General features: G+C 43.6%; 1 protein-coding gene across 1 annotated transcript in view; it reads left to right on the forward strand.

Moving 5' to 3' along the window:
- The first annotated feature begins 697 nt into the window (after window positions 1-697).
- FBXW5 (F-box and WD repeat domain containing 5) overlaps window positions 698-12175 on the forward strand; it is a 28373-nt gene continuing 16895 nt past the window's right edge. The window contains exons 1-6 of the mRNA XM_089675036.1: window positions 698-852; window positions 3448-3676; window positions 6272-6429; window positions 6518-6692; window positions 6917-7065; window positions 8017-8476. Of these exons, the coding sequence (XP_089531162.1) occupies window positions 3484-3676; window positions 6272-6429; window positions 6518-6692; window positions 6917-7065; window positions 8017-8476 (1135 nt within the window). The 5' untranslated portion in view covers window positions 698-852; window positions 3448-3483. The remainder of the gene's footprint in view (window positions 853-3447; window positions 3677-6271; window positions 6430-6517; window positions 6693-6916; window positions 7066-8016; window positions 8477-12175) is intronic.

Raw genomic sequence — 12175 nt, forward strand, 5'->3', positions numbered from 1 at the left:
ATTTTTTCATTTTCGGAAAAATTATGACAAAAAAATACAACTTCAAAAAACTCGCCATGCCTCTTATGAAGTACGTCCGACTGTCTACTCAGCAAAAAGGGGTCATTTGGGGATATCTGTACTATTCTGACATTCTTGGACCTCAAGAAATTAGATTGGCTGTCAGTACTTCAGGATTGATCAATATTCAGATCTATACCATAGTTTGTGAACTCTATAACTTTCCTACAAACTAAATAATACATCCTAATTTGGGTTATTTTCACCAAAGACATGTAGCAGAATACATCTCGGCCTAAATTTATGAAGAACAATTATTTATTTGTAAACTTTTATAACAGAAACAAAGAAAAATGTGTTTTTTTTTCAAAATTTTTGGTCTTTTTTTGTTAATTTAGCAAAAAATAAAAACCCCAGCGGTGATTAAATACCACCAAAAGAAAGCTCTAGTTGTGTGAAGAAAATGATAAAATTTTAGTTTGGGTACAATGTTGTATGACTGCGCAATTGTCATTCAAAGTGTGAGAGTGCTGAAACCTGAAAAATGGCCTGGGCAGGAAGGTGTAAAATTGCACGGTATTGAAACGGTTAAACAGTATGCCCCGCAGCACTGAGGAAGTCCTGAGCATCGCTGCAGCACCACCTTTCGCCCTGCAGGTGGCAGCAGCGTACAGAAGGTTGCACTGTTGAGCTCGGTGTGCGGCACAGTCAGCGCTCCGCTCCGTGTCCATATTTGTCATCGCACCGCTCTCCCTTCCACACACAGCGCACTGCAACCATAGAGACGGCGGGACGGAGCGGCCGGAGTCATAGAGAGGCAGCGGGGAGAGCTGGGACGATCCGGAAGTGAAGGTGAGAGCTGAGGACGGTACTGGTGGTGGCTGAATTACCGGGAGGGGAGGGAGGATGGAGGAGAGATGACCGTCCAATGCAATGGGGGGAGGGGGTACTGCTCCCTGTGTACACACTGATACATTGCTACTGTACAGCATAGAACATACATTGACAGCAAAGAACATACACTGACACCACTGTACACTGACAGCACTACACAACATACACTGACACCACTGTGCACTGACAGCACTACACAACATACACTGACACCACTGTGCACTGACAGCACTACACAACATACACTGACACCACTGTGCACTGACAGCACTACACAACATACACTGACACCACTGTGCACTGACAGCACTACACAACATACACTGACACCACTGTGCACTGACAGCACTACACAACATACACTGACACCACTGTGCACTGACAGCACTACACAACATACACTGACACCACTGTGCACTGACAGCACTACACAACATACACTGACACCACTGTGCACTGACAGCACTACACAACATACACTGACACCACTGTGCACTGACAGCACTACACAACATACACTGACACCACTGTGCACTGACAGCATAGAACATACACTGACACCACTGTACAACATACACTAACACCACTGTACACTGACAGCAAAGAACATACACTGACACCACTGTGCACTGACAGCAAAGAACATACACTGACACCACTGTGCACTGACAGCATAGAACATACACTGACACCAGTGTACAACATACACTAACACCACTGTACACTGACAGCAAAGAACATACACTGACACCACTGTACACTGACAGCACACAACATACACTGACACCACTGTAAAACATACACTGACAGCACAGAACATACACTGACACCACTATACACTGACAGCATAGAACGTACACTGACACCACTACAGAACTTACACTGACAGCACAGAACATACACTGACACCACTATACACTGACAGCATAGAACGTACACTGACACCACTACACAACATACACTGACAGCACAGAACATACACTGACAGCACTATACAACATACACTGACACCACTGTACACTGATACCACTACAGAACTACACTGACACCACTGTACACTGATGCTACTACAGAACATACACTGACACTACTAATAAACATACACCGATACCACTACACAACATACACTGACACTACTGTACACTAACACCACTACACAACATACACTGACACCACTACAGAGCATACATTGACACCACTGTACACTGACACTATTACAGAACATGCACTGACACCACTTTGCACTGACCCCACTACAGAACATGCACTGACACTACTGTGCACTGACACCACTACACAACATACAATATTTTCCAATCAATATGCAGTGATATTGTACAGTACACCCCAGAGCACTGACACAGCACTCACAATATACAGCACACCCCATCTGTATAGTGTATGCACTGACACCACAGAATATAACTGAATCTGACACTACAAAATATAATTGGCTGTACAGTGTACACTGACAATACAATACAGATTGTTATTGTCTCCACATTATACACGGACTCTGTACACTTCATAACACCAGGCGTTTGGTGTGCACAGAATACACTGACATGAATCGGTGCACACACAGTATACACTGATCGGTGTGCTTACTTCAAAATGTAAAATAAAAAGTGGAGCCCCATGAAGATGTTCTAACACAGCCTTCAGTCTATTACGTATTCATGAGCAAATTTCATATTTCTTGTGAATAGTACTTGCTGAGATCATTGTGTACACCCCACCCCAGTCACCTCACTGCTAAAGTAAATGTTCCATTTTTTTGTTTTTTGCATGTGCCCCCACACTTCTTGTGTTTTCAGTACCACCAGAGCACACTCATTCGTGTCAGTGCCAATATGTCGGTAGTTGCACATGGGCTGGCTGAGCCAGTTCAGTGTAAGAGCCCATAATGCCTGTTTTACACAGAAGTGTACCTGTCTATCACTGACAAACGCCCTGTTGGCTCATTGATCGGAATGTGTGGAGGAGTATTTCCCCATCACGTGTCAACATGCTGATCACATCATCCCCCAGGATCATCCACTGTTTGCTGTGCTTCTTCCCTGTCCTCTCACCCCCCCCCCCTCCCCAGGCACGCTTTTCTCAGTTCGTTTTTGGCCCCCTCAGCTGATAAAACCCCCTGCAAGTTGAACATGTGCTTTTCCTCCTCACTACAGCAGAACATACTCCCCTTTCCATATTTCCCATAGCTCCATTCAACTGCTGGAAGCTGCCCTGTGTACATTAGGAGTTGCTGAAGTCATAACATAAAACACAGGCGTGAGTCACATGGTTCCCCATGCATGGCAGCAGCTGAATGGAGTGGTGGAGAGAGCAAAGGAAAGGGGAGTATGTTCCTGGAGAGGGGTGGGGGTTTAATGTAAACCTGTTGCTGTGCTTGGACAAAGCACAGGTTTCCTGGAAGATATTTGACATATACTCCTCTGAGCTACAGCACCATTCCAAAGCTAAAAACTGGGTTCAAACCAACAAATGACTTGCTGTACCATCATTTCTTTCTAATCTCACTTCATGGTATTGAATTTGTTTTTTTAGCTGTTTTAGGCCCAACAAGAGAGACAGAATGACACAATGGAGGACGCTGGTCCCTCCCTCCTCCCTGACAGCATCCTCTACCAGATATTTCTGAGCTTGGAGCCCGCGGACCTGCTGTCAGCTGGGCTGGTGTGCAGGCGCTGGTATGCCGTGTCCCGCGATGACTTCCTTTGGAAGGAACTCTTCTACAGATACTACCATGTGCAGAGGCTCATCCATCGCTACCCAGGTCAGACCCATAGATGGGATCCTTAGCATTATGTGCAGCATAGAGGTGGACTGCATGGACAGAGGGTTGAAAAAATTGTAGGAAGCAAGTATGGCACAAGATCCACTGTATCAGCTCTCATACCATTAAAGTATTAAACCCAAAAGCAAACTATATATATATATATTTTGCAGCTTACTAATTCTTACATGTGATGGCTGCATTAGTTTTCTCATGCTACATGGTGCCATGACCTAGAATGTGTAGTGGGAAGCATAAAGGTCAATGGGAAAATGGGTGTGAAGGGGGTGGGGGTTGAGGTAGGACAAGGGTTTGCAGCATGGGATATAGGGTTGAGGAGCAGGGGACAGCAATGTGAGATGAGGGGTGAGCAGCAGGGGACTATAGGGTCAGGTAAGAGGGTTGTGGAGCAGGGAACTACTTCTTGAGAGGGAGAGAGGAAGCAGGTCACCACAGCTTTGGATGTTGGGATGGGGGACTACAGCATTGGATTGAGGGAGGTGTTGGCTAAGGGGATCTAGAGTGGGATGTGGGGGACCCCAGCATTAGAGGAGCAGGTGCATTGGATGAAGAGACTAGGAGTGAGGACTGTAGAGTTGGATGGGCAGGGGGAAGATGTATGAGACTGCAGCGTCCGATAGGGAGGTGACAAAGGGACCGCAGCATTGGATGGATTGGTAAAGCATCAGAGACAGCAGTGTCGGATAAGGGGGGGGCGCAGAATGGGATGGAGGGAATGAGTGGGGTTTAACAGTGTTAAAGGGATGAGTGAAAAGCAGGAGACGACGCCTTGAATGGATGGGTGAGGAGTGGATGGCAACAGCATCTGGTGGGAGGTGAGGAGCGTGGGGCAACAGTGTGTGCTTAAGGAAGGAGGGAGAGAGGGGTCAGATGAAGAATGGTGGACAGCTTGAGCTTGTATGGATAGAGATGCAGAGGGAGCGCACTGGGGCTGGAGACAGAGGCGGTAAAAGGGTAGTGTAGGAGGTAGGTGGCAGAGCGCTAAGGCTGGAAGCAGAGAAAGAGATTGGCTGCTGTCAGTTGGTAACTAAAGTGGTTTATGGGGGAACAGCAACAGTGGTGGGAGTTGTGGTTGGGAGGAAGTGACAGCACAGCAGAGGGGCGGAGCATTCAGTGACAAGCGCTGTGTCCTATGTTCGTTTTCCCACTGGGGGACTGGAACACGTGTCTGTTTCTTTCCCTACTTGTGCCACTGTTTCTATTTCCACAGTGGCTAAACAAAAGTTAGATTTTTTTATATTAACCTTTTCCCGTCCAGCCCATGCTAATAAACGGCCGGACAGGAGCGCTGCTAATGCAGGTGGATGTTTCTAAACGTCTCCTCTCATCCATTGCCTGTGCTCGCTCCCTGGTATCGCGTGGCACCGATCGCTGTGCGAGACCTCTATGTGAGGTCCCGATTCATGTGATCGCTGATTGGCCAATCAGCGATCACATGAATAGTAGTAAACAAGATGTCACTTCCTGATATCATTGCTTATTACTAGTGAAATCTGTGAATGATCACAGAGATCACATGGTACAAGGCTATTCACAACAGCCTTGTACCAAGTGACAAGCTGTGACCAATCACCGCTCTCACAGTAATTCTCAATGGCTGCAGGAATGCTACCAGAGAGAAGGAGAAATGATTGCTTTTACAGCCTTTATGGGTGTAAAAGCAATCAGTGTAAAAAAAAAAGAAAAAAAAAATCTTCATCACCCCCCACAAGTAGTACAGTGTCACTATGGTGACACTGTGCTGCTAGGGCGCCAGTATGTTAAAAATTATAATTTTTGGTTATAAACTAATTTGGGTTATTTTTTTTACTAAAAAGATAGCTGAATACATTTTGGCCAAGATTTATGAAGAAAGATTATTTGCAAAATTTTATCAGAAAAACACTTTTGTTTTTCAAACTTTTTGGACTTTTTCATTTATATAGAAGTAAAATAAAAATCCCAGTGGTGAATAAATACCACCAAAATAAAGTTTATCTGTCTCAAAAAAAATGCTAAAAAATTCATAAGAGTGCAGTGTTGCATGACCGCACAATTGTCATTCAAAGTGTGATAGCACTGAAAGCTGAAAATTGGCCGTGACTGGAAGGGATTGAAAGTGTCCAGACATGAAGTGGTTAAGGATATGTTCTTTATTTAGTTGGCCTTTCCCAACAGATAAGCAACTGTTGATTCATGGCAATCCAATTTTACAACATATAAGCTGTTTTAGACTAATGTAAAGTTACATGTAGACACCTAAATCAGAATTCTAGTGCTCTAGGGGGGTTAATTATCATTCCAAATCTAGTGATTATGGCAGCTTTTACAAAATACTGTAAAGTACAATTAAACTAGTTGGTTTCACTAGAACTAGATGGGTTCAACTTTTTGTCTCAGGTAAGCAATAAGCCGTATGATGTGTTTGGCTGCTGGCTTAATAACATCCCTGGAAACTCCCAGCATCCAACTACAGTAAAGTAAACTTAAACTAGTTGGTATGGGTTACTGCACACATAGTAACTGTGCTTTTTACAGTCCTATTAATTAGGCCTGTTATGTTGTATTTAATCTATTTTTTGCTACTATTGACAGGCACAGACTCTTGGTATGCAGAGTTCCAGCGTCTTCGTGACACTGTTCCATGTGTGGAGGTTCAGAGACTCCAAGAACACACGGACCAGGTCCTACACATCAGCTTCTCACATACTGGGGACTTGTGTGCCTCTTGTTCTAAGGACTGTACAGTCAAGGTGAGCATAGGTGATCCTATCATGTGTGCTGTTGTAAGTGTACATGGCATATTGGACCTTCTTTATTTGCTTTTTGTCCTGCCTGCAGATCTGGAACACCAAACACCCCTTTACTCTCCTGCACAGTGCTAACATGAGACCCCATCACTGGAGCTACACTCAGTTCTCGCAGTTTAATTATGACGACACACTCCTTCTGGTGTCTGGGGTTTTTGTGGGACCCCATAACTCATCCGCAGGGGAAATTGCAGTTTTCAGTATTGGTAAGGTGATGGGATCCGAACTATTTTGCACATATATTTTCTTATGTATTGTATGTGTAAACACCTGTACATAGTTGGCAGAAGTCAATGTACATCTCTGTCTTTCCTCTCCCTCCCCCTTTTCCTGTTCTCTTCTCTCCCGTCTTTTCTTTCTGGTTCTCTTAACTGTTGTTTTTCTTCCTTCTCTCTCCTTCCTCCTTTTTTTTTTCTCTCTTTCCCTGTAGATGGGTTCAACCTTTTGTCTCGGGTAAGGAATAAGCCATATGATGTGTTTGGCTGCTGGCTTAATAACACCCACCTTATCTCTGGGAATCTTCACCGCATGGGCCGCATCACCTCCTGCTCCGTCCTCTGGCTTAACAAGGCTTTCCAGGTGAGTGACAGACAAACCTAAGTATAACTGATATCAACCAATCGGATTCTTTCATTTTGTTGTTTGCCAGAAAATTGCAGCTGATGTGTGGTTTCTATATCAGCAAACACTTTTATTTCACACATTGGAGGGAACAATTCAGATTAAATGAAATAACCAAGTACAGGAAATGAAAGCTAATAGCATATTGGTTTTCATTTGACACTTTTTTTTGCAATTGCAAAACGGGAGTGCCACTCATTCCTAAATTCATAATAAATTAGGCAGTCATTTAATGAAACGTACAGCTATGAAATCTTGACCCTTCTTCCCCTTTTAAAAAATTAAACTATTAGCTGCTATGGGCTCAATAAAAATAAAGGAAACTAGCTAAAATATACAGCACAGTGGCTACGTGGTTGGCACTTCTGCCTGGCAGCACTAGGGTTGTTGGGTTGAATCCCAGCCATGGCACAACCTGCCTGGAGTTTCCATGTTCGCCCTGTGCCTACGAGGGTTTCCTACAGGAACTCTGCTTTCCTCCCACACTCCACAGACATGCTGGTAAGTTAATTGGATCGTGTTTGTGTGTGTGTTGGGGATTTTGAGGTCCGAGACTGATGCGAATGTACAATATATACAGTATGTAAAACACAGCGTAAATTGTCGATGCTATATATGAGTACCTGTAACAAATAAATTTACCATTAGCTGTAATGTTAGGAATGCAAGCTCCCTTGCTTGGTCACACATTAATTACATGGCTTTTGCAGATGTGATTCTAGGGAAATTAGTTCAGCAGGATACCAGAGCCACTAATTGCCCTACATCAGTCCCCAAAATGGCTGTACCAGAGACCATGGCACCAATGTCTGTGGAGGGAGTTCAAATTCCTGCATCATTGCAGCAACTGGTTAAACCAAACGTCTAATTTCAATTTAGTTTAACTTTAACATGTCTCCACTTCTTTAGGATGTTGAATCCGAAAACCTTAATGTGGTAAAGAGACTTTTCAAAATACAGAACTTGAATGCCAGCTCCATCCGTATGGTAATGGTTGCGGACTCTCCAGAACTCCTTGTGGAGGCCGGGGAGAAGACTGATGAAACAGTACAGGGCCCTACCAGACCACTGGAGGAGGAGAGTATGGAGGAGGAAGAAGAAGAGGATGGTGAGGAAGATGGGGAAGGAAGAGATATTGTTGGAGAAGATGCTCAAATTGCAGCAGCCCTTCAAATCTTTGTAGACATGGATGCCCATAATCAGCAGCCACTTCCTCCTCCAATGACCAGAGAACAGTTGGAGACCAAAGTAGCCCAGTTATATGCAAAATACCGGACAAGGAGGGCCAACAGTCCTCAAAACCCTGAAGGGAACAAGAAATACCTCATCTTCACCACAGGCTGTCTCACCTACTCACCGCATCAGATAGGTACTCTGTCTTCTTTTGTTATTAGCACAGCTGATGTTTCATGCTTACAGATGAATTGACTTTTGAAACAGCTGCATTTACTGTATAGTACCACTGTGAGAACTAGTCTACTGCTTTGAGCATGCTACAGAAATGTCCCCAATGTATCTGCTGCGCTGCCTGTCCTGCCGTTATTACTGCTAATACCGGCTGTCAAAATAGCTGGGACTCACTCTGTAGCCTCTGCTGTGTAAACTAAAGATTCTGAACAGTGTGCTAAACATTGCAATATCGTTGTTACTATATTATTGTTGCATTGTATTTACGTTCTTTTAATATTATGTAGATCAGAGGGGTGACATTTTATCTGCATATCATGTCATTTAAAACAACCTTACCAGTAGAATCATATATACAATATGTCACAGAAGTGAGTACACCCCTCACATTTTTGTAAATATTTTATTCTATCTTTTCATGTGACAACACTGAGGAAATGACACTTTGCTACAATGTAAAGTAGTGAGTGTACAGCTTGTATAACAGTGTAAATTTGCTGTAACATCAAAATAACTCAACACACAGCCATTAATGTCTAAACCGCTGGCAGCAAAAGTGAGTACACCCCTAAGTGAAAATGTCCAAATTGGGCCCAAAGTGTCTATTTTGTGTGGCCACCATTATTTTCCAGCACTGCCTTAACCCTCTTGGGCATGGAGTTCACCAGAGCTTACAGGTTGCCACTGGAGTCCTCTTCCACTCCTCCATGATGACATCATGGAGCTGGTGGATGTTAGAGACCTTGCGCTCCTCCACCTTCCGTTTGAGGATGCCCCACAGATGGTCAATAGGGTTTAGTTCTGGAGACATGCTTGGCCAGTCCATCACCTTTACCCTCAGCTTCTTTAGCAAGGCAGTGATTGTCTTGGAGGTGTGTTTGGGGTTGTTATGTTGGAATACTGCCCTGCGGCCCAGTCTCCGAAGGGAGGGGATCATGCTCTGCTTCAGTATGTCACAGTACATGTTGGCATTCATGGTTCCCTCAATGAACTGTAGCTCCCCAGTGCCGGCAGCTCTCATGCAGCCCCAGACCATGACACTCCCACCACCATACTTGACTGTAGGCAAGACACACTTGTCTTTGTACTCCTCACCTGGTTGCCGCCACACACGCTTGACACCATCTGAAACAAATCAGTTTATCAGACCACAGGATATGGTTCCAGTAATCCATGTCCTTAGGCTGCTTGTCTTCAGCAAACTGTTTGTGGGCTTTCTTGTGCATCACCTTTTAGAAGAAGCTTCCTTCTGGGATGACAGCCATGCAGAGCAAGTTGATGCAGTTTACGACGTATGGTCTGAGCACTGACAGGCTGACCCCCCCCCCCCCCACACACACACACACACACACACCCCTTATACCTCTGCAGCAATGCTGGCAGCAATCATGCGTCTATTTCCCAAAGACAGCCTCTGGATATGACGCTGAGCATCTGCACTCAAGTTCCTTGGTCGACCATGGCGAGGCCTGTTCTGAGTGGAACCTGTCCTGCTAAACCGCTGTATGGTCTTGACCACCGTGCTGCAGCTCAGTTTCAGGGTCTTGGCAATCTTCTTATAACCTAGGCCATCTTTATCTAAAGCAACAATTCTTTTTTTCAGATCTTTAGAGTTCTTTGCCATGAGGTGCCATGTTGAACTTCCAGTGACCAGTATGAGAGAATGAGAGTGATAACACCAAATGTAACACACCTGCTCCCCATTCACACCTGAGACCTTGTAACACTAACCAGTCACATGACAGCGGGGAGGAAAATGGCTAATTGGGCCCAGTTTGGACATTGTCACTTAGGGGTGTACTCACTTTTGTTGCCAGCGGTTTAGACATTAATGGCTGTGTGTTGAGTTATTTTGAGGGGACAGCAAATTTACACTGTTATACAAGCTGTACACTCACTACTTTACATTGTAGCAAAGTGTAATTTCTTCAGTGTTGTCACATGAAAAGATTGAATAAAATATTTACAAATATGTGAGGGGTGTACTCATTTCTGTATATATAGAGTGTGTGTGTGTATATTATACACACTGGATATAAAAAGTCTACACACCCCTGTTAAAATGTCAGTTTTCTGTGATGTAACAAAATTAGACAAAGATAAATAATTTCAGAACTTTTTCCATCTTTAATGTAACCTATAAACTGTACAAAACTGAAATATTTTAGGGGGCAAAGTAAATATAAAAAAACTAAAATAATGTGGTTGCATAAGTGTGCACACCCTCTTATAACTGGGGATGTAGCTGTGTTCATAATTAAACAATCATATTCAAAATCATGTTAAATAGGAGTCAGTACACACCTGCCATCATTTAAAGTACCTCTGATTAACCCCAAATAAAGTTCAGCTGTTCTAGTAGGTCTTTCCTGACATTTTCCTAGTCGCATCCTACAGCAAAAGCCATGGTTCACAGAGAGCTTCCAAAGCATCAGAGATGTTAAAAGGTACCAGTAAGGAGAATTTTACAAAGGAATTTCCAAGGCATTAGATATACAATGGAACATAGTGAAGACGGTCATTGTCAAGTGGAGAAAATATGGAGCAACAGTGACATGACCAAGAACTGGACGTTCCTCCAAAATTGATGAAAAGACAAGAAGAAAACTGGTCTGGGAGGCTGCCAAGATGCCTACAGCAACATTAAAAGAGCTGCAGGAATATCTGGCAAGTACTGGCTGTGTGGTACATATGACAACAATCTCCTGTATTCTTCATATGTCTGGGCTATGGGGTAGAGTGGCAAGATGGAAGCCTTTACTCAAGAAGAAAAATATCCAAGTCCGACTAAATTTTGCAAAAACACATCTGAAGTCTCTCAAAAGCATGTGGGAAAATGTGTTATGGTCTGATGAAACCAAGGTTGAACTTTTTGGCCATAATTCCAAAAGATATGTTTGGCACAAAAACAACATTTCACATCACCAAACGTACACCATACCCACAGTGAAGCATGGTGGTGGCAGCATCATGCTTTGGGGCTGTTTCTCTTCAGCTGGAACTGGGGCCTTAATCAAGGTAGAGGGAATTATGAACAGTTCCAAATACCAGTCAATATTGGCACAAAACCTTCAGGCTTCTGCTAGAAAGCTGAACATGAAGAGGAACTTCATCTTTCAGCATGACAACCAAAGCATACATCCAAATCAACAAAGGAATGGCTACACCAGAGGAAGATTAAAGTTTTGGAATGGCCCAGCCAGAGCCCAGACCTGAATCCAATCGAAAATCTGTGGGGTGATCTGAAGAGGGCTGTGCACAGGAGATGCCCTCGCAATCTGACAGATTTGGAGTGTTTTTGCAAGGAAGAGTGGGCAAATATTGCCAAGTCAAGATGTGCCATGCTGATAGACTCATACCCAAAATGACTGAGTGCTGGAATCACATCAAAAGGTGCTTCAACAAAGTATTAGTTTATGAGTGTGCACACTTATGCAACCATATTATTTTAGTTTTTTTATTTTTACTTCCCTCCACCTAAAATTTTAGTTTGTTGTTCAACTTAGTAGGAGGCATGGCAAGTTTTTTGAAGTTGTAATTTTATGTTACAATTTTTTGGAAAACTTGAACCTAAAAAATATTTTTTTTCTTTACACACTGTCACCAGTGCAGTACAGCATCATCCTATGATTGGTGTGGCAGTGATCAGAGATACTGACTG

Source organism: Staurois parvus, unplaced genomic scaffold, assembly GCF_062004578.1.
Source record: "Staurois parvus isolate SC_StPar_1 unplaced genomic scaffold, SC_StPar_1.0 ptg000154l, whole genome shotgun sequence".
NCBI lineage: Eukaryota > Metazoa > Chordata > Amphibia > Anura > Ranidae > Staurois > Staurois parvus.